Below are 23,075 nucleotides of genomic sequence, written 5' to 3'. Positions count from 1 at the left end.
GACTCGTAGGGATGTAAAAGACATGAAAATCAGACATGGGGGAAAAGTTAGTTGTATTGTTTCAGGCTGTGTAAATACAACCCATTCACTAAGCAAAGCAGATCTCCTGGTACCTTGTGAGAGCAAGGCCCAAAGATTCTGTCCTTATACTAAGTCATCATAGCTAATAAATGCAAATCCATCCCCTGTTTTCCTCTCTGAAGATTAGTACGAGTCCACTTCTTCTGCATCTTCACAGTTTTCCAGTTCTGTTATGGAGCAACAGAAGTTTTTTGTTTGCTTTTAAAACTCTTCTCTCTCCTGCTGGTGGTGGCATCAGGAGGCTGGAGTCGATGCTATCAGTAAAAGTTGGGCTTTCTGCCTTGAGACTGAGGGCAGGCCAGGCCAGATGGGCTTCTCATCCTCTTTCAGGCTTTAATGCTTTCCAAAGCATCGGGGTGAGTTTCTTTCCCCATAGCACTTGGAAGCTGTTTCAGGTACTGCTTTGAGGCTGTCTGTAGACCTGGGAGTACTTGAGAGCCTGGTCTCTTCTTGGTTATTACAGAGCTATTTCAACAGGCAGTAGTGCGTGAGTCATCCGTTATGTAGGTAAAAGGCGGTATGCAGGGGAAAACTTTACATGGCTCTCAAGTGCAAATTTCTTTCTGAAAAATACAACCTTTGCAGGTCCTGCCATAAGTACGTGAAGTTTTCTCATTTTCCTGGTGAAATGAATAATGCTTGAAAAGGCTGTTTTCGTGAGATGAGTATGTAAGAGACATGATGCCAAAAATGAAAGACCTGTCTAGCTAACCGAAATTACTTTGAGATCCAGAAATACATTTTTTCTGTACTGAATATACACACATAGTTTATGTATCGTTTATATGCATATTTCATATGTAGAATATTATGAAAAAATATGAAAAGTGAAGATTTTACAGCCTTATATTGCCTTCACAACTTCAGTAATTTTGTATTTTGTGGTTTGCATTTTAGGAAAAAAAATAATGCTAACAAGACAGCCATTTCCCTGAAGTTCAGGTTTTCAGGCTCACTGCCATTATGGGTAAGTTTTGTGTGAAGCATATATAAAAATTGACTTTTCATTTCTTTTTAAGAGGAAATACATTCACATAATGCCTTTTTTTAATACGTTCTTAGGAAATGTGCACTTTAGCTGTGTAAACTAATGGAATGCCTTCGTGAAAGGCAGTGCTCAGCTGCTTTGCTAGTGTTCAAAATACTTCTGTGGCTGTTTTTTTTGTTTGTTTTTCCTCCCCATTGGAGTATAGCGCTTTTCTCTCACTATGTGCTAACTTAAACATCCAGCGATGGGTAATTGAGATTCATGGCATTGGGGTACTGAGCAATACCTGCTGTGCTCTGAATGGTAATGGGGGCGGGGGGGGCATCACTTACTGGTGCTCATTCTCAAAATAAAATAAATAAAAATCGGGGTGAGAAGCTTTTGTCTATCTTTTATTCTAATGCTGCTTGAGCTAACCTCATGCTTAGTAATAAAGTAGTATTTAGATTTGTGATATTCTTAGACATTTTTTGAGAGGTGACTGTTGAATCACACTGCATATTCAGTAAGCTTTAGATGCATTGCCACAATACTTTAATTTCCCTTGTATGAAATGTGCTACCTTATGAACACTGGGAATTTTACCTCCTCTAACCCACAGCTAAAAACATTCTTCTTACCGAGGATTAGAATTGGCTATAACACAGCGAAATAATAGAATTGTGGCAAGTTATGAAATGTGTGTTAGTTTAAGAAAGGAATAACTGTCAGCTGCAAGAAAGTCATCAGTTCTGCCATGAAATATTTCTAGTAAAACCTGCTTTTTTATAGATTTGCATATCCTAGTAGAGTTAATGAATAATGGCAGCATGACTGGTGATCAAAGTTACTAATTTTCAGACCAGTTTTCTCATTTGTTAGGAATCTATTAAATTAGAACTCTAAAATCCCTCAGTTTCTTGATTTGACAAGTTTATTTACTGATTTGACAAGTAATTTGGTTATATTTGAATGGAGTGTGAATAAATTATCTCATCACTGCTGGATACCTGGAATGCATGTTGGCTGGTTTTAGGTCCACGTTTGAGAAATTCCCTTCTTTACAAATAGCAGCGTCTAGCTAGTAATTCTTCAACAAACCTTTTTAATTGTGAAGTAGCATGAGTGCATACAGGTAGCACTTTTGTAGATAAATTCTGTTATCGAGTATTCTAGATATATGCTGAGTGTAGTATTGTTGTTGTGGCAAGGAATTAATACAAAATAATAGCATCAAATAAATTTCCCATAGTGATGCATGGACAGGCTTTTAGTTCCTAAGTGCTTTCCTGTCTTAAGAAGTCCAGTGCAAACCTTCTCTAGAATAGATCCTACTCTGTGGCCTCAGGCCATCACGGTTCTAGCAGAAGATGCTCAGGATTTAGCAATCTAAACTGCGTAGCATTCTTGCCCCTAAATTGTCCCGTGGTTCAGTACTTCTGTTTCTCGTTGTGACTGTCTTGCTTTAGATTGGACCCACTCTACACGCAGCCAGGAGTACATGGGACTGGAGATTTGAAAATCAGTGTAAATTAGCAGTTTAAGAGTAAGTTTACAGTTGGTAAATTAAGATATAGACCTCTTTTATTCAATGTTTTTAGGTGGAATTTAAGTTTGTTCAACCTCAATTAATTTGTCCTTAGACCAAAATAATAGTAAACCAGGCATTCCTTAAGTGTGAAATGAGGCGAAAGGTTGCGTTTCCTGCTGAACAAGACCTCTTTCTCCTTTGTTTTAAGAGAACGTGTTCGTACGCTTTTGGTTCTTTTTAACTCTTTGTAAATGAGGTGGGTATGCAAATAGCACTACTGTAAATAAAGAGTGGCATTCTCAAATTCTAGAACTGAATTACCATTTATTAGTCTTGAAATTTCTTCTACTTTGAAGTTCTAATGAATAGTCTTTCATAAGACATATTGTCAAGGGTAACATTATCTTCCTTGAAGCTTTACATGCTTACACGGAACCACTGGAACCATTTAAATACGAACCTTTGATAATTTGTTGTGGGCCAGACATAGGACTGATAACTTTATCAATGCCATCCATTCCAGAGAGACTCTGATACTACTGTTATTAAGCAGTTGATGGGATCATTCGGACTGAACAGCCTAAAAAGAATCTTCCTCATGCCTTTAAAGCGTGAAATTCCAAGAGCAATGAAATTTTAACATTGACAGGTCACGTGGCTAAATTAATTTTGAAAGTGGTGGAAAAAAATGCCCACAAACATGGGGGCATGTATGTATGTGGGGAAAAGGGGGAGAAAGCGAGACAGAAGTTGTGTACTCTGGAGCACTTCCCTGGACTGCAGTGGTAGTCCTCTGCTACCTATGAATTTGAGTTTCTTAAGAAGGAACTGAAAAAAAATTGAAAGAAGCTCTGGTATGTCACTGTTCAGTCAGAGGTGAAAAGTGAAAAAAGACTGGCTTGCAAAGGAATAACTGCTGGTATTAATTTTTTTTTGAAGATGTTTCTCACCTTTTGTTGTTTCTCGTATTTGCCCTTCAAAATATCACTGCAAGACTAATGAAGTGTGACTTTTGTTCAATTTTTAAACTTTGTTACCATGTTGCTAGGCAGATTTCTTTATGCATAACTGTAGGTTCTTGCGATAAGATCTTGGTCTTCACTGTGCTTCTGTAAGCCCCCGCAAAACTACCCTTGCAGACCTGCAAAAAGTGGAAAAAAATTACTCTGTGGGCCATCAGCAGGTGTTCAAACAATGGAGGTGTTCAGGCATTGGTGATATGATGCTTCCTGAGTGCATGACCCTACTTCTTAAACCTGCCACTTAAGTATAGCTAATGATTAAGCTGTTTATTTCCTTAAGCACTGCTAATAATAAAATAAAAATATATGATTGCAGCATGGCAGTAATGTTTTTAAATTTGGCAATTACGTGTTGCAGATGACTTTTTTAGGTTTTAGAATGATGCTTGCCTAACTGGGAAATAAGACGATAATGTACTTCAAGTTTAACTGTTGTTTACACTTAACCTTCTCTTTTTCTTCTGAGCAGATGAGCAGCAAGCTTTGAATTCAATCATGCAGGATTTGGCTGTGCTTCATAAGGCCAGTCGTCCTGTATTGCCCCAGCAAGAAACAGGAAAACCAAAGTCATCTTCACCTAAAAAACAGGTAATTTTTAATATCCTTACTAATGTAATGAAAACCGGAAGGCCTGCTGCGACTTCTGTAATTATTCTTCTTGCCAGGCCAGTGAGCATACCAGAATGAGCTATTAGTCTCTCGCATGTGCTGCAATTTTCTTTGTTCGTATTCTTAAATTAGCAGCAAAATGAAGCAGTAGGATTTCAGACCAGATCATAGTGTATGCTTACATGACTCTGATCCTGGTAAACTGAAGATCATAGAGATGTTTTGACACTGTATAGAGATTGGCATATCATTTATATAGAGTATTTTAAAATGTCAAGCTGTGCATCTTCTATTTAAAATGCTTCTTTAGAATGAATTTTATACCTATATTAGATTGCACACGTGTCAACTACGCAGGTACCAGCACAGCAGCAGAAACCATACTTGAGCTCCTTTATTCCATCTTTGGCCTGATTTTTTTGTTAGTTTATTCATATGCTGGAGATGTGAGTTATTTTCAGCTTTATTTTTTTCTGCAGATGCCCAACACAGCTGGAGTAGAGTTGATAGGCTTGAATCACTGTATGGATACGGATATTTACCCAAATTGTTGTAATAGCCCTATTGGATTAACTGTACGTGATTGGACCTTTAACCAGCAATCCAATATCACAAGGACCATTAGCTTGTACAGTCTTGTTTTAACCTGTTAAAGATCAAAGTATTTGAGTATATTTGGCTCATAAACTATCCAAAAATTTGCTATGTTATATCCTTCTCATTCTATAAGTTTAGTATATAACACAGTTGTGTTTTGCTAGTATCATGTAAGTCACTTCTGAACTGTGACTTTAGGCATTGAAGTAATGTACAGATATGATCCTGAATGATCTGAATAAAATCTTTAGAAATAAAAGAATAGTTGAGCCGTTTCTGAGTTTAAGCATGTTAGTGGTAAGGCAGAAATGTATCTTTGACGTTCTGTTTAGATCTGTGAGTCTTCTGCACATATCAATCTTCTGGAAGATTGAACATTTTGTTTTTTGGACGTAATCTCTGGTTGAATGTCATCTTTTGCTGCAATAGTTGCTAATATAATTTGACTCAAGTTTTTTAATTTTGCAAAAGAATTTTGTTTCTTTGACTGCAGGTATTTACAGGTATCTTTATTATTAGGAAACTACATGAATTCCAACTTAATGTGGTTTTAAATGGTAATGCTTATGAAAAAGGTATGTTTCTTAAACAGAGAGAAAAAAGCTTCATTGTATAGAATGAAAGCACCGATATTGATCAGCTTCAAACTGGATAGACAGCTAAGCAGTTAATGTTCACCAATTTTACAATCAAAGTTTGAAAGAATAGTTGTATTCTGTCCCAGTGCAGCAAGATTTTTTTTTATTATTCCCATGCATTGCAGGGCACAGAAGATTGGCAGTGACCAGATCATTTTAAAACATTAGATTTAATTATTTTTTGTTATTTCTCATAGCAGTCGAGCAGGTCCTGTTCACAATAGAGAATTCTGTGGTAATCAGTTTCATGCTGAACTTCAAATTACAAAACTGTTATAATATTAAAATATATTGATTTAAAATGATGTGTTTACTTACAGAATCGTTCATTGGACTTCAGGATCTTTTCTGTATGTGTGTTTCTTACACATTTTATCTGCTGATACCTCAGCAGAAGTAGCTTGTTAAAATGCTTGGTAAATCAGAAAGGACAGAAAAATAATATGAACTTTCTAAAAAAATTTACTTGAGGTCTAGGATTATTGAGTGGAATTTCATGGCCTTTGTTAGAGCCAGTAGCAACAAACTAACAGTGGTGTTTCTGTATCCCTTTTGTTACAGAATGATGTTAGAGTCAAATTTGAACATCGAGGTGAAAAAAGGTAAGCTGGGAACACAGGAAACAGGCTTTTAATTATTCATAGATTTTGTTGCGCTCATGCCACAAAGTTTCAAATAACTGTTCAGAGTGTTTCAGATATGAGTATGTTTGGCTTGATCTTAAATTTAATTTGTATATAAGCACAATTTACGCAGAATTAATCTGTTTAAATATTAGGTTATACATAAATGCAGAAGTGTCTTACTGTAGCTATGTCCCATGTAATATCCTTCGTGATTTTACTCTTCAGGTAGATGTTTGTAGCCTAAAGCAATTTCTTAGCTTAGACCTTAAATATGAGTAGACCAGCAATTTTTTTTTGTTTGCTGATTAATAAATGCATGGTAATGTATTGTTACTCTGCAACCTGGAGTAAGAAACCTAGATCTTTAATCTTAATAGTGGCTTGTGTTTTGGAGGAACCAGTCTGAGAACTGTAATAGGAAAATTTACTAGAATTTATAATTAGACTGTCTTCACTGGTATTTTTTGAATAATCAGTTAAAATCAGTTTCATTCTTTGTATGAGAGGTAGGTGAAAGATGTGCATGCTTAAAGCATAGAAGCATCTCTATATAACACTGCTCTACTGGCTGCTCAAAAGATTTCACAGAAGTCTAGCTCCAATTCCGTGCAGAAGTGGTTTGCAGGCAACTGTATTTTGTCTTGCCTCTTTCTGAAAGGATTGTACCTACAGAGAAATAGTTAGAAAATAAGGTTTTTGAAAATACTTAATGAAAAGGGAAATAAAATCCTCGTTATGCTATTTGTCAATAGAATTTACGGTAAAGTTCTTAAGCAAAGATTGCTTCAGAACAAAACCTCTGCTGCTACTTGGCAGTCCTTAGTGATGTGCAACAGATGAGCGTGTGTCCATGCTGATTACAACTTGTGATCTCCCTTTATACAAGTTAGGGGAAATAACAGTAAATTTGCTAGGTGTTAACATCCTCCAATATCTTTTTCTGTTTGTTTTTCTGAACATCGCAGATCACAGTGGCTTGGTAACGGTTGAGTGCTATAAGTACTTTGGAGGAAATAAGTTTTTAAAAGCCTTTTAAAACTGGGGACTTCTCTACCTTAGGATTTCTTGTGAAATAAACGGAAGTGTGTATTTAAAACAAAGAACTGCTTACTCACTGCCAGCCTGCGTGGCTGTGCATTTTTGTAGTTTATCTTAATTCATTTCGCAGTGGACCAAGTTAAACAGTTCACTATGAAAACAAGAATGAAGTAAGTGCATGGACAGATACCTTCCCAAGCTTTTATGCTGATAAGCCTAGCTCTGTTTTGGATTGTCCAAAGCAACTTGAATTTGCTTGCCCAAGGGTATGGGGCAGGCCAGGCTCATTGCTCAGCAGGAGTTCTAATAATTCTGTTGCCTGAACATGAAGATCTAAAGGAAAAAATAATGAAATGATGCAAGAAAAATAAGTTGTGCAATGGCTTTCTCGCTAGTTTTTAAAAAGGGAAGTGGGAAAGAGAAGTGATTCCAGAGTCCTTTCAGCAGTGAACGTGGTGCTCTGTACCAAGGAGCATGCGCTGTGGTAGGCAGAGTTCCAGACCTCCTAAACAAATTGTGAACTACAGTGAGACTTGATATGTTTATTTGATTTTATTGTTGGTTGTTGTTTTTTTATAATTATTAATTAATTATTTAGTAATTTTAAATTGGAAGTGACCTTGCTTGTAGCCTCATTTCAGTATGAAGTATTGTTCCCTAACCAGTGTACTACTTAAAACACTGATAAAAGAGACAGTTATCCTTTGCCAAGTTTTCTGCTAAACCAAATTTGTGTGGTTTCATTTTAAAATTTAAATGTACCTGACTAGCTTAGTCACTTCTAAAAAATTCCTTTTGTTTAATAGTGTTCTGTCCCAAATAATACAATACTTTTCTATAGCAAAGGGTCAGTAATAGCCATTTTGGTCTTTTTGTTTTGGAGAGGCATCCAATTAAATGAAAATTGGAACAGTTGACCTACAGCTGCAGTGTTATTATTGGGAGTACACTTGCACAGTTAACGATGGACTCATCAGTTTGAATGTGTAATTTGTTATTCTAAGGATGGTTATGTCTAGTAACCTTCCTCAGATGAGAAACTTCTGGATTTCCAAAAAATGGGCACTGCAGGGCTCATTTCTTTCTTTCTGTTTACGCTCATCAGCCTGTGGTAGTCCGATGTTTTACTCTACTTTTTCTAAAGAAGAAAATGAAATGGTAGATCTTTCCAAGAATTTCCCTGTGAATTGGAGGCAAAGGATTAAGTTAAGAAAGAAGCCGTATATAAGCAAGTTAAACACTAATAATGGAGTCTGATTTTATGCTTGATTATCCCTTTTATTTTTTTCACTGCTTTTCTTTTTTTTATGATTCCTAAATATAGGGAACAGGGAATACAGCAGAGCCTCTTTTGGTCTTTTTAGTAATAAATTTGATTCTAAGAGTATTCTTAAGTAGTGAGGTAACAGATTTTCATAAGTAATTGATAAAAATTCTGTAACTTAAATTGTGTTTCAGAATCCTCCAGTTACCACGGCCTGTCAAACTTGAAGATCTTGCAGCTAAAGCTAAAGTTGCTTTTGGACAGACTATGGATTTACATTACAGCAATAATGAGGTAATATTCTGTGTTTTCTAAACTTTCAGTGATTTGTACATAGATTATTTTAAGGCTGAAATTTGCTCTCGACAGCGATGAGAACCACTCCGGTGACAAAACCTCAGGTTTCTAATGTTTGCATTCTCAGATATATAAGGCTTGTCTAACTTAAGATAGGCAAGAGGTTCATGACATGTTTAATGGGGAGAGCTGTATCTCAGACTTGATTGGGAATGGGCAAGTTTTCTTCCTGCTCTGCCACAGACCAGTTGCATGAATTCAGGAAAATTTTTACCTCTTTGAGCTTCGTTGTGTTTGTAAACTTCTATAGTAACATCTATACTTTATTGTACAGTGCTGTACTTTTTTGTTGTTTTCTGTGGTGTTTTGTTTTTTTGTTTTGAGAATTAATCTCATTAGGTAATTACACCAATGCTGCATTTAATAATGTGTAGTTTGGAGGCCTAAGCTTAACTGTTGTTCCTCTTAAAGTGTCTGGTTCACGGAGATTTCCTGAATAGTAGCTGGATGCTAATGCTCTCAGGCCACAGGTCTAAGTGACACCTGATCAGGATTACTTCCAGGTTTCCTTTAGAAGTAGAGATGGGATTATTAATGGAAGATACGTTTTTGGGTGCAGGATCTGTTCTTAGGACTCACTTCTGTTTTTGGCCTTGAGTCAGCGAATGCTTGGAGGGTTATTTGCGTGCTTGGTTATGCACAGCATAATTGCCGCGTCTTTGCGGAAGACAATACTCGTAGTTGCTGTTTGTTGGTTGATTCAGAAGTTCAGAGAAAACAGGTGTTTGTAATGCTTTAGCTCCCTTCTCTGCTAGGTTTTTAGATATTTGAGCAGGTTTTCTGCTTGTCATCTTCTGTGTTAGTTGGCAAACCATCACGTCACCTTTCAGAAGTGTAATGGTAATAACCTGCCATTAGCATTAAAACTGCAACTTAAAATGAAAAGTATGCTCGTTTGTTATCAAGACCTTCCTTTCTCATTCCCTTTTCTTTGGGTATAAAAAGACTTTATTTTATCTGTTGTATTGGAGCATCACTGACCGAAACTGTTGACAAGTAGAATAGCTTTTTTAAAAAAATCCATATTTTGCTGCTCCTTCGTTACAAACAGTCGTAACGTATACTCCTGAAACATATGCCCTATTTTAGTACTATGGAACTCATTTGAAGTGGGTTTTAATGGCATATTATTTTCTGTTCTGAAGAAACACGTATGCCAGGTGGATTCTAGTGAAAACCGCAGTTGTTCCATGTAGCCAGATACAGTTCTGTCATAAATTCTGTTGTTCATTGGAGGCATTACGTAAGTGAAACAACTTCAAACAAATACAGCTGTAGTATTATGAGAAAGAAAAATCTGCCTTGTAGTCCAGAAAATAAGATGTCCTCATTCTTCTTACATACTTGCATTAGTTTAGGAAATGGAAAATATATTGACACTGCACATATGTCTCTGAAACTGTAGGAAATAATGTTGTGCATATGTGAAATAGTTGTTTCCACATGGTGAAGACTTGTTCCAACATGCTGTAGCTACTGAAGGCCTCTAAAGGGAGAGTTAAAGTTGGGCTTCAGACTTTCGCTGGTGCATTTTGGTGGTAACTTAAGATATTGTCAGTGAATCTTATTTTCAAGTTGTTTGGAATGAAAGGAAAGAGAACATCAATTTATCTGTTCTCCTGTATTCGACTTCCTAATTTCTTTCCCATGTCCTGTTTAAGACTCCCATGTCCTGTTTAAGACTCCTATTTCCCATGTCCTGTTTAAGACACCTATTTCCCATGTCCTGTTTAAGACACCTATTTCCCATGTCCTGTTTAAGACACCTATTTCCCATGTCCTGTTTAAGACACCTATTTCCCATGTCCTGTTTAAGACACCTATTTCCCATGTCCTGTTTAAGACACCTATTTCCCATGTCCTGTTTAAGACACCTATTTATTATTTTTTCCTTTTTGTAGCTTGTGATACCATTAACCACACAAGATGACCTGGACAAAGCAGTTGAACTGCTTGACCGTAGTGTTCACATGAAGAGTCTCAAAATATTGCTTGTAATACATGGAAATACACAGGTATGAGTTAACATCCTAAATGTCTTTTTCCTCGGTTTTCAGATTGAAGTATAATTTGTTTTTTCTTAATGATGACATTTTTCCAGTTGAAAATATTAAGGACTCTACTTCTTCAGTTCAAGTAAGAGGCATGTATTAGCATTTCGTATTGAGTCAGTTTTAACTTTTTCCTAGATACCTCTCTTTTTGTATGCCTTCCTTACAGTGGTTGAAAAGTGTTCCTTAGAAGGATGAGGATGTAATACAAATTTGAAAAGTGCATAGAATTTTAAGCTACTGTAGTTATTTGAAACTATTATTTAAGTAACGTGCTGGTGATGTGCTTTTGTGATACATTGAATGCTTGTTTTAGCTAACAGTAGCAGTGTTTTAGGAAACAGTGGCTGCAGGTTAAATATTGAGTTATTTTTGCTATTATCTAACAGATCACAGCCATGGTATTGATAGGATCCTGTATACTAGTGCATATGGAAAATTATTTTAAATATTAAGAATGAGCTACTGAAATATATATCAAAAATAATCTAAATTTGCAAATTTCATTTTGACTCCTTGAAAAAAGGAATACTTTGGACAAAGCCTTTAAAAGTTTGTGACGTTTTTTGACTGTCAGGAGAATAAAGTAATAATTGTAGTCTGTAATATATACTCTTTTTCAGTCACCTAGTGTAAATAATGTGGAACCCTTACCCTCTCTGGAAGCTTTAGATAATACGGTGTTTGGTGTCACAGAGAGAAAAAGGCAGCTTCCTGTAGTAGGTAAGCTATGGATTTTAATAGCTTTAATTGTAAGAACTTTTGTAATATTCTCGTCATGAAAATCTTGCTCTCAACACAGACTGTTTGTTTCTCTTACTTATGGATGACTCTGTACTATAGAGTATGTCTTCTGATGAGTGAATTTTGAATTTTAAGTCAGAGGTAGCCACCTTTTAATGTACAGTATAGAAAATTGTCCCTCACAAGATTCCTCCCCCCTCCCCCCCCCCCCCCCCCCCCCCAAAAAAAAAAAATCATCCATAAGCATATACACCTATGTAGAATTATTTGTGTTAACTGGTGGGTATACAGAAAAGATGTTAATATTTGCCTTAATTTTCAGATACAGGAACGAGTTAATGAACAAACCTTTGTTTATATGGGAACATGTTTTCTTGCTCAGTTTGACTCCTATATTTTTAATCTTAATGCGTGAACATTTGTTCAAGATACTTTTTTCTTTCTTTTTGGCATTGATATAACCTTTTTGCCTATTCATGTTTTTACGTTGGTGTGATGTTAGCTTCCAAATTTAATTATGAAACTAGAGTTAATGCTTTTTCAGATGAGTTAATTTGTTATGCATTTATTAAGAATATAATTATTCATGTTCTTGCAGATATAATATTCTACAAAAAAATGAAACTGTCAAGAGGTGGACAGGATTAGTTGACGTGGGAAAGTAGTGGTGAGAAGGGTTTGAATTTTTGTTTTGTTTCAAAAGAAGATGGCTACATGGACGAATTTTACTTCTGTTCCCGTAAAATAGAAAAAAAAAATAATATAGGTGAAGCAATCCTGCTCCCACATTTTCATAATTCTGGCCTACGGATTTTAAATGCTTGTATTGAATAGGCATTTAGAAAGTTTCTAAAACAGTAAGTGATCCAGGCAGGCTCAGTCTTTATGAAGCATGTGAATAAAGACCCTGGATTTGGAATTAATGAAGAGATTCTTACTAGCCCTGTTCTTTCAAAAGGTTCAAATACTCGCGATAGGAGTTCACCTCCCCCAGGATACATTCCAGATGAGCTGCACCAGGTGGCCCGAAATGGGTCATTCACCAGTATCAACAGTGAGGGCGAATTCATTCCAGAAAGCATGGATCAGGTACGTATGTGATTTATTGAAATTAAAGGTTTTGTGACTGAGATTGATTTACAATACTGCTATTTCAAGAAGGATATGGAATTATTAGAACAGGGGAAAAAAAAGCCCTAGAAAACGTGGTCTGTAAGTGAAGGTTAAAATATTTATGCTTATTTAGTCTTGTAGAACCTATTTTTTTCTCTGTAAGTCTCTTCAATTATTTAAATCTGTTGCTACAAAAAGAAAGATAGTATTCTTCATTTTCGTGATAGATGAAGTAGTGAAAGATACAAATTACAGCAAGAGATGTCCATGTTGGAAAGCACAAAAACTTTTTTTTTAGTAAGAAGGGTATGTAAGTAAGATTAGTTTTGCAACTTCCAGAGGTAATCAGAGGAGGTTTTAAAGATGAGTTTGGGTCTGTCTGAATTATTTGGACTCAGCTGATAGTGTTTTGGGGTAGGAGGAGGAGGACGATGATGGGCCTGGTGTAAATAAGCTCTGAAATACTTTGTTGTTATATTTTTGTGTGGTGATCACAAATATGTGATATTTTGTTCTCCTTACTCACCTGTGTTATTTGTGTGGGCTTACCAGCACACTTAGTATTTATAAAAATCCTGCTCTCTGAAGATCAAAATTCCTCTTAAAAACATCAGGGGAAGATGGAGGAATGTAATGGTTCACAGAACTGGCAGTGGAGAAAGTTATTTTAAGGAGAGAAAAAATAATACTTCATACCCAAATCATTTCAAGTTCCTGTTGACGTTGGCATGGTATTCACAAATGGCAAGAGGCAGTGGTTTATGAGCTGAGTAAATGAGAGACAGATGATGGAATAAAAATAGAGGCAAAGAGATTGTGCAATGAATTGCACAATTTTCATGGTTGAGTCGGGAGTAGAGACTGAATCTCCTAACTGGGGTACTATTCATTATCACAGCCACGTGGTCACATCCAGCCTGGGTTCATTCAGTGAAAACATTGCTTTTGGCCTGGACAAAGTCAGTTTTGGCCATTGACTGGCCAGGTAGATGAGCTCAGAGGCCCAGGATGTCCTTTCACTCCAGAGTAGTTAAACATGTAACCTGCTACGTAAGAGCTGCCGTGTGAGCTGTCAGCAGAATTTAAGTAAAAGAGTTTTACTTCCATGGGAAGCCAGGTTAGTTCATCCTGAGCAACCTCCAGGTCCGGATTTAGGTGTTGGGGCCTCACAACCCCTCTTTGTTCCCTTACCCCTAAGTTGCCGCATCGTCTTTGCAAGTGCTGACCAGGCTGCCTGTCACAGCCTGCCTCACCGACAGGAGGGGAATTTGGGAGTGGAGGGCTCTACCCTGCTCTTCTGATGAGCTATTTCAGCACTTCTATTCACGCTCAGACCCCACACTTCCCCTAGGGAAAAGATGGTGGGTTGGAGGGAAGTGGACCATGGTCTGCCAGTTAGAATACACTGTGTTAAGTTATAGGGGTAATAGATCTGGCAGCAGATAGGGTTTTAGTTCCCTTTCAGCACTCACTGCTCAGCATGATAGAAAAGGAATATAATCGTTGAACGTATGGTGAATTTAATCCTTCCCAATATAGAGTTCATTTTAAGTGTCTGAGTTTGTAGACTACAAACTTACTTTCTCGGCACTATTTCTTTAGTAAGTCCTTGATGGGTGCTTACAAAGTTACGTACCCGAGACCTTTAAGACGCAGCACAGACCATAAAAATCAGAGGGGCAACTGCTTAATTTACAGCAGTAGACTGTCATCCGAATCATAGAAAATTGCAGATGTTGTGTAACATACCAAAAAAGTTATATTTCAGGAAGGAGCTCATTCTGAGGCAACAGGTGAGCTTCTCATTGTTTTTGAGAGGCAGGCTAGTAAAATGGACATTAGTATTATATTCAAGATTTAGATTCTGTTTCTACATCTTTTGAAAAATAAATGTGTAAAAATTTCAGATTGCTTTACTGCAAAAGAGAAGGAAGTAATATTTGCCAGTCCTTACACTGAAGACTTAAGGGAGGTCGTGAGAGAGAAACTAAAATGAACATCAGCTGGTAGAAACAGCTGATTGTCAAGAGCATCCTTTTTACTTTTCTCTAGATTAGAATTTGAGCAACAAGGGAGTGTTGGTATCTATTTTCGTTATGTGATGGATCTGGCCTAGATAGTCAGTTTTATGATTTCTTCACACTGATGCATGGAAGATTTCATGTAACTTGTGAGTACTGATTACTAGTACGTCAGAAGTGCTTCAGGAAGCAATCAGTTTCTGGTGTTTGTTTCGTTGTGTTTTTTTTCTTGTAAACTTCAGTTTCAGATGAAAGTGTATTTTATATGAAACAGTATTTTAGTTTGGGTGAAAGGGAAGAAGGTTTATAATTTGTGTTCCTCCATCTTTCTCCTTCCATCTACTGTTCAGTTCTATTTATAATTCTGCATAACTTGCTTGGAGTCTTAACCAGAGATAGATGTTCAGAAGCTTTTTACAGTATTTTATTTCTGCAATTTTGTGTGAATTCTAGTTGGTGAAATTTAAATCACTTCAGAGATTGTACAAATTGCATTCATCACAATCAGTGTCATATATGATTTTTTTTTCCTTGATGGCAACAAAATCCACTTTTTTTTTAAATTCTCTAACCTTTTTCTCTCTTTGGAGACCTTATTCTGTTGAGACAATTTCATGCAGGTATCGCTATAATATTAATAGTCAACGGTGCATGCAGGAAGAGTGTAGCAGTACAACTAGGTGCGTGTGGACCATTGTTGAGGATTAAATACTTTTAACTTTATTCTACTCGTATGAGAGGAAAATGATGGAATCCTTTCAGGGAAAAAATATGTATTGCAGGTTCAACTATGGCAGCCAACTTTTTCTCTGGTAATTATTTTTTTATATATATATATATGTGTATATATATATACACACACATACACATTTAAACTTATTTATTAGGAGTTGAAAAGCCAGAAGCTTCAAGTATTTTAAAAAACAAAAACTTTAACTTGTTGCTCTGACACCTATTTGTATTTTTAATAGATGCTGGATCCACTGTCTTTGAGCAGTCCTGAAAATTCTGGCTCAGGAAGCTGTCCCTCACTTGACAGCCCTTTAGATGGGTAAGAATTACTTGCATTCATTATTTATCTTTGTTAGATTGCTTAATGTATCAGTTGTAACATAAAAACTCTCCAGCAACAGCTATTACTGAACTTCTAGAAATTTCTCTCTATCCAAGACCTCTAAGATGCAGAACAGGCCATGAAAATTGGAGGGGCAGCTGCTTAATTTACAGCAATAGACTGCATTGCTTATAAAAGCTTATCGAAATATAATTGTTTACTAATGCACAGGAAAAAAAAGTAGCTCTCTTTTCCTTTTTAAATTTGCATTTGAAACCTAAATTTAGATTTTGGATACTACAATAATAGACTAAACGTTTAAACTACATTTTGCCACTCTTGCATATATAAAGTGTATTCCTCGGCATTGAGCATCCCCATCAATCAAATTTACACTTCTTAGGTACTGCTATGTGATGTGAACTTCCCCTTTTTCCAAGGGTGAGGGTACCCAATGCAGGAAAGGAGGTAGAATTGATTTAAGACTTAAACAGTCAATCCCCTCGTTTTCCTTGCAGTTACTGTCCAGTCTGTCACTTCTTCCCATTGCAGACTTTCCACTTATTTTTCTTTGTTTAAACCTGTCAGTTAGTGAGAAGCAGCGTGTATGGTGGTGGGTCTGGAGCTCTCTTTTTATTGACCTGTCAGGAGATGCATGTATTTTGAGAGGATCACTGCCCACAGTTTCTCAGCTGCCAGGTACCCCAAACTGTACGCATTTCTGTTTGACTTCTGGTTGGTCAGATGAATGAAGTGGGGTCTTAAATTGTGCACATTGGCTCCTTGTTTATTTGGAACTACTACATTAGGAATACTGCTAATTAAATGCTTTCATTAATAGAGAGGTAAGAAGTCGGGTATCATTGCTTATGGCAGTCAATTAGAGCTATAGTATTCCACGGTACCTTTTCATTTGAGAATGATTTGAGGACAGAAATGCATTTGGTCTTACAAATAACTTTTTGAATTAAATAATATTTCTTCGTGTCACAAACAAAACAATAGACATGAGATGTGGCTAAATACATACAAAGTTTAAAGTAGCTAAATAGAATAGAAGTTCAACAAATTTTTAGCTTTTTTTATGGGGTAGGGACAAGTGGAAGAAGGGGAAACAAGGCAATCTTAATTTGACTGTTTCTGCTTCGAAACTTTTTTGTTGCTTTTTATTTACTAGTTTTGTCATCTCTGCTTAGTCTGTTTTCCTTTTTTTATTTATTTTTTCACCCCACTTTCAAATGTTTCGTGCAGAGGTGTACGTTTTGTGTCACCATTCAGCTTCTGTTACCTATTAGAGAAGTTCTTAACAGAAAAAAGAGGAGATTGTTTTGGTATGTTTTCAGAAATATACTGTATTTGGTTGCCCTGATCTGCAGTCCCATCCATTCCTTTTGGTCACTAGGAGTTGCATACCAACTGTAGGCAAGAAACAATGCGATCATATAAGAACCAAAAAAATAATTAATCATTCTGTAACTCAGTAAAATTAATATAGCAATCCTATGGCTTTCATGGAGAGAAAACATTCTTGAGGCATTAAAAGCTTCTGCATTTCTTTGGTTAAATTTCATTAAGGATTTTTGTAAGCTGCATAAGAGATTTTGCCAGTCTATAAACCTTTGTGTTTAGCCTTAAAAACGTTAAAACAGCAGTGCTCCTTTGTAGCTTTATTAGTGCTAATTCAGATTTTTACTCATATCATTACTCATTGACACAGTCTGTTGTTCCCTTACTACATTAAGCTTAATAAGGAAGCTTTTCCATTGTTAGTGGATTATTATTGATACCTAATTGATTTGATTTTTTAACTGTACCACTTTTGTAAGCAGATACAGTGGCTTGCATAGCAATAAGCTTTCATCAGTCATAAAGAATTGTGACACAGTAAGATTAAGTGCTAAACCAGTAACTTTTAACTGCTGTATATTTTTACGCTTCTAGAGACAACTATCCCAAATCACGGATGCCAAGAGCACAGAGCTATCCAGATAATCATCAGGAATTCTCAGGTAGGCAAAATTGCTGGACAATAATAGCTTTCCAAAATACTTCCTCTTGCAAGTAATAGGACTCAAAAGGGAAGCTCACGGTAAGAGGTATTATGTTACACAAACTTGTTATGGTAATGGAAAACAGCAACAAAATCCAATGTAAATATTCACAGTAAAATATACAATGAAATTTAAGATCTTCTAAACATTTTCTTTTAATTATTGTGTGAAACAGCAGGGTTGTAACATATCTGCCTCTGAAGAGAACAAAGGATGTGGTGGGTAGGGGCACACAACAGTTAGTTAAACTGTACTGTAATGTCCATCTCTATATTGGTGCATAACCTTTGTTAATTTATTTAATGTTGGAGCATTCATTTCCTACTCTGTGAAAGGAGGAACACTTTTAAGTGTTCTTAACTGCTGTAATTGAAAGCTCTACAAAGTACGAGATTGAAGGAGAACCATGTGCTGTGCCTATAAATTAATCAATCATCAGCACTAATGTTGTTTTCATACCATGCTCTGGCTTGAATCCAAATTGTTGTGCGTGGTTCAGGATACCAAGTGCAATGGGTAACCTTGAAAGTATTTTGAGGTAACATTTATGGACATGCCTCAATATAAAATTTTGCTATCAAACAATAACTAGCTTCCAGTGAATCCAGGATGTTTTCTATATGGGCTTGGTGGTGGGTTTTTTTGTGTGTTTTTTTGGTTGTTATATATTTTAACACACTTTGTTAGTTATGAAGGTTTATTCGCATAACTGTATGACAGTGTTTTGTAAGAATCCTGGAGATACATACTAATCCTGCAACTTGTTATTCAGTATCTATTCTCATTATTTGATGTATAACAAAAAAAAGTTTATAGAGTTAGAAAAAATGTTCACCTGGCCCAGTCTGTTCTCCTACCACAAGCAGTATCAGGCTTCTATAGATGAGTACGTAGTATTCCTGCCTCAGAATATATTCCCAGTCAGGTATGGCTTAAAGATTCTGCAAACACTCTTTTGTACTTTGATGGATTTTTTTCTTCCACAAATTTCTACATTCCCTCTTTAATTTGTGTACACTCTTTCAGCATCAACAGAATTTTAAGAAAAGAAGTTGTGTGGTTTGTTGTGTTTTATAAAGAAGTATGCCCCTTGTGATTTTTATAGACCTCTCATGGCTCCCTTTAAGCTGTTGCTTTTCTAGACCGTAGAGACCTGCACTCCTTATGGATACTATTTTGTATCTTTGGTCATCTTTGAACTTCTAAATCTTTTTCTGTGTGGTAGGAATAGACCAAAACTTTGTTCAGTATGTCTTAATGACTTATTGCATTTAGTCTGCTTTTCAGCCGACAGAGTTTAGCTCCTGCTTTCCTGGAAATCTCTCTCACGGTCCTTTAGTCTACATTGAATTCATCTGTCATTTTAACACCCAACCAGTTACTCTTAAGGGCTTCCTGTAATTCTTCTGTTGGCTTTGTTTCTTCAGATAATTTTGTCACCTCACATTGTTCTGCCCAGAGAATTCACGCTTAATTAAACTGTGTGATTTGTAGCCCAGATTCTTGTGGTACTGTTGACCACTTACTCCCATCTTATGTGTTTATCTTTAACCAATTACTTATTCATGAAGGAACTTTGCCTTTATAGCATGAATACTTCATAGGTTATAAAGGTTTTTTTCAGCGTGTTTTAGTAATTCAAGCTGTGTTGACTCATTTACCAGACTTTTGTATTATGCATTTTTAAATTTTATTATTTATAGTAGTTTCTGCTGCTTTTCCAGCTGAACTATAGTTTCCCAGAATTTCTCTAGAAAAAATAAACAGAATAACTAGGCATGCTGCAGTCCACTGATACTGTTTTAAGCAAGAGATTACAAACAACTTGAGTTATATTCTTGAAATCCTTTGGAATTTCAGGCTGGATGTCCTTTTAGTTCTAGTGATTTGTTAGTCGTTTGGGGATAGTCTTTTCTGCTTTGAGGCTTCAACTTGAAACATATCCTCTGATATGTTCCTCTAAGTTTAAAATTATAATACCAAACTGATTAATATGCCTTTTGTTGTATTTTTAATTTTGAAATTTATCTTTTTATTTTCTAGTAGAATATGATATTCCAATATTCGAGAAGTTTGGAAAGGGGGGGACTTATCCCCGAAGATACCATATTTCATATCATCAACAAGATTACAATGATGGTAAGTGTAAATACTGCAAGCATTCAACTTAACCTGTTTTTCTCTTCTTAAAAACTGAAAAAGAAAATTCAGCTAGTAAAATCTTAATAAAACAAAGTATTGAAGAAATGGAGAACTTAACTTCTTTCCCCAAACTTGCTTGATAAACTTCTAATGATTTCTAGAGCTGCTGAGTAGTCTCACCTCTGGTAAAGTTATGGATTACAGAATTCATGACTCATGAACAGACCAAAGATAGAACTTTTTTTTATATCTTTCACAAATCACCCAGTGTATGCCTTTGTGACCCTTTCCTATCCAAAGTTAGTCATTTCTTGTTTTGCTCAAAAAAACCACCCACAAACACCACATTCTAAATGGAGTTACTGTTAACATGTTCTCCAGTTAAGAGAAAATAAAATTGAAGAGCAGACAATTTGACAGAGAATTAAAAATCAACTGTTGGAATAAATTGCTGGAATGCAAGACTGATGTTTATTGAAGTGGTCAAAACCCACATTTGGATAGTAATGACATTCAGTTAAATTCAACACATCTTGAATTTCAAAAGGAAGGAGAGAGGAGCAGCTGAAGGATTCTTTGACTTCAGAGTATCTCACTAGTTCAGTGTGCTAAGAAGAAACTTCTCCAGAGACCTGATGCTTTCGTTTGTAGTCTGGAATGACTACAGCAATAAACAGAATTCTGCTGTGGAAATCATAGAAATACCAAACTGAAAACAAGGCAACTTTGATCCAGTCCCTTGTTCTGAGGCAGGATTAAATCGACTCTCATCTGTCACGCTGAATCTCAAGTAAACTCTAAAGTGACTCTTAAGAGAAGAGATACTGCATTGCTTTAGATAGCTCTCTATATAATCTGCTTATCACTTACCTTTCTCTGTCTCCTAAATCATTTTTCCTGCACATGAAACAAGTAACTAGTTAGTCCATTTTAACACAGTGGAAAAAATCACTGCCCGTATGTAAAGTTATGTCACACAACCATCTGTTTTGTTTCTTCTTAGCTTTCTTCTTTCAAACCTTTCCTCAAGCATTTTTGAAAGGCCCTTTTTTTTTTTTTCTGGTCTCTTCTCTATAGTCTTGTGGTGGCCAAAACTGAATAGAGTACTCTAGCTGAGGCTTTTCTAGTGGCTGCTTTATGTATAACAGGGTGTAACCATGACTTTGTATGCAACAGTCCTGTTAATGCATTCCAGAATGGCACTTTATTTTTCCTTCAGTCACCATACTGACTCCTGTTTGGTCTATGGTCTATTACAATTCCCATATCCTTTTCTTACATTACTGTTAGTCAGCCAATTATTTTTCACTTTGTGGTTTTTGAAATTGATTTCTCTTTTAAGCCACTCTTGATGTCACTTGCAGTATTTCAGTGTACTCTGTTCAATCATATATATTTATATATCTCAGTTAAAAATAGTGTAAGGACGTGAACTGAAGGTAACCTGCTGTACGTGTCCACTTAAATTATTTTCTTTTGGGTGAGACATCACTGGTAACTGTTCAGAGTCTGTCTTGGGCATCCATTTCACAATAAGTTGGTCTATGCAACAATTCATTAATTGGCTTATGAGAATGTCCTTATGAAATGGGTAAATTGGATAAGATACACGTGAAAAATCAATTTGGGCTGTTTTCTCACCTTATTATCTTCTCAGTAGTTTATAAAACCGCTTAATAGTTTGTTCCCGTATTTATCTTAGAATTGAAATTGATCTGACTCATGTATAAATCTGAGTCCGCTTTTTCAAAGATGTTTCATCTGCCTTCAGTCCCTTGGAAACTCCCTCTCCAGCATAAGACTTAGCTGAAGGAGTGTCTGATTCATTATTTGAGTTCCCTAGGAAGAAACTTCATCAAACCATGCAGACCTAAAAATGTTTGTTACCTAAATATATTGACATCGTGTTAAGCATCTGGTTGTAATTGACCTTTTTGAATATCAATGTCCTTTTTTTATTTGAATGCTGTAACTATCTATGAATCATGGAATGTTTGGGATGTTTATTTTGTGGTCTTCCCTCTGATTCCAAATGTAGATCTTCCTCTACTTTTGATTCTTATTTTCATAAAAGGGTGAATGTGTTAGCCTGGGCGTCATAGGAACATAAACATTTCTCTCTCTCTCTCTCTCTCTCTCTCTTTCTCTTCTTTTTATTAGAAGTTTATTCTTTGCATCTTAACAGAGCAATACAAATGGAGGCAGGGCATTTTCCTTCCTGCCCTCACAGCCCCACAGGTTTCTGAAGCATGGCAGTTAAACTTCAGAACAGTTCTAAAAAAGTTCTAAAAACTGTCATTTGTATGCTGCTCCCAGTTTCAGACACTTTAAATTAACTGTTCTGCCTAATCGCTACATACACCTTTGACGAATGTTTGTTTTCTTCTAGTCTGAAAGTTAGACCAGTAAATTCTATAATCATTGCGTATATCATATGGCGTAGAAAACTTGAACTACATTAAGTGGAATTCACAAAGTATTTGCATACATAAATTACACAGGAGTATATTTTTGCAGTGTAGCATAATTTTTTTCCTGTATAACTCCGAAGGTCGTAAAACTTTTCCAAGAGCCAGAAGGACTCAGGGGAACAGCTTCCGATCACCGGTTAGTTTCAGTCCCACCGATCACTCGCTGAGCACCAGTAGCGGAAGCAGCGTCTTTACGCCAGAATATGAAGATAACAGAATGAGGAGGAGGGGAAGTGACATAGACAATCCTACCTTGTCAGTGATGGACATCAGCCCACCAAGTCGCTGTAAGTTAAGGAATTTTGTGAACTCTGCTGTAAACTCTCTTACCTTTTGAATATATTGTGTCAAAACTAAGCATGTCATCAAATGATAAGTATGTGATAAGTAATGTTTTTCTCTCTAATAGAAAAAAATAAGTCTGTAGGCTCTGCAGTCTTTTCATTGCTTACTGCGCCAACCTTCACGTAGATTTTTGCATGGAACATACAACTGTGATAACAAATCACTGTAAAACTATTTTTGATGTGTTAGATTTTTGAGGACCTGAGAAGGGTCACAGATTACAATTACTATTTATTTTTGCTGATGTTGGTCAACTTTTCTGATATATTGTTGGTCTTAATTGGTACTGTTTTTTATTTGTGGTGGAACAAATATACTTTGTGATGACTTCAGTAGTTGATGGATTTTAATTA

General features: G+C 36.1%; 1 protein-coding gene across 6 annotated transcripts in view; it reads left to right on the top strand.

Moving 5' to 3' along the window:
- The window catches only part of MAP3K2 (mitogen-activated protein kinase kinase kinase 2), a 50,541-nt gene that overhangs the window by 13,826 nt on the left and 13,640 nt on the right, over positions 1-23,075 (top strand). For 5 of the 6 annotated variants that reach the window (XM_040561864.1, XM_040561865.1, XM_040561867.1 and 2 more), the window contains exons 2-12: positions 979-1,048; positions 4,071-4,189; positions 6,007-6,047; positions 8,568-8,667; positions 10,632-10,745; positions 11,405-11,504; positions 12,484-12,614; positions 15,631-15,710; positions 17,655-17,722; positions 19,808-19,903; positions 22,458-22,664. In XM_040561864.1, coding sequence (XP_040417798.1) covers positions 1,045-1,048; positions 4,071-4,189; positions 6,007-6,047; positions 8,568-8,667; positions 10,632-10,745; positions 11,405-11,504; positions 12,484-12,614; positions 15,631-15,710; positions 17,655-17,722; positions 19,808-19,903; positions 22,458-22,664 — 1,060 coding nt within the window. In that variant the 5' untranslated portion in view covers positions 979-1,044. The remainder of the gene's footprint in view (positions 1-978; positions 1,049-4,070; positions 4,190-6,006; positions 6,048-8,567; positions 8,668-10,631; positions 10,746-11,404; positions 11,505-12,483; positions 12,615-15,630; positions 15,711-17,654; positions 17,723-19,807; positions 19,904-22,457; positions 22,665-23,075) is intronic. The other variant, XM_040561868.1, reaches the window with a different exon arrangement.

This window comes from Cygnus olor, chromosome 6 (assembly GCF_009769625.2).
Source record: "Cygnus olor isolate bCygOlo1 chromosome 6, bCygOlo1.pri.v2, whole genome shotgun sequence".
NCBI classification, from domain to species: domain Eukaryota; kingdom Metazoa; phylum Chordata; class Aves; order Anseriformes; family Anatidae; genus Cygnus; species Cygnus olor.
Note: the sequence above shows the minus strand (reverse complement) of the source record. Positions and strands in the feature narration are given on the sequence as shown.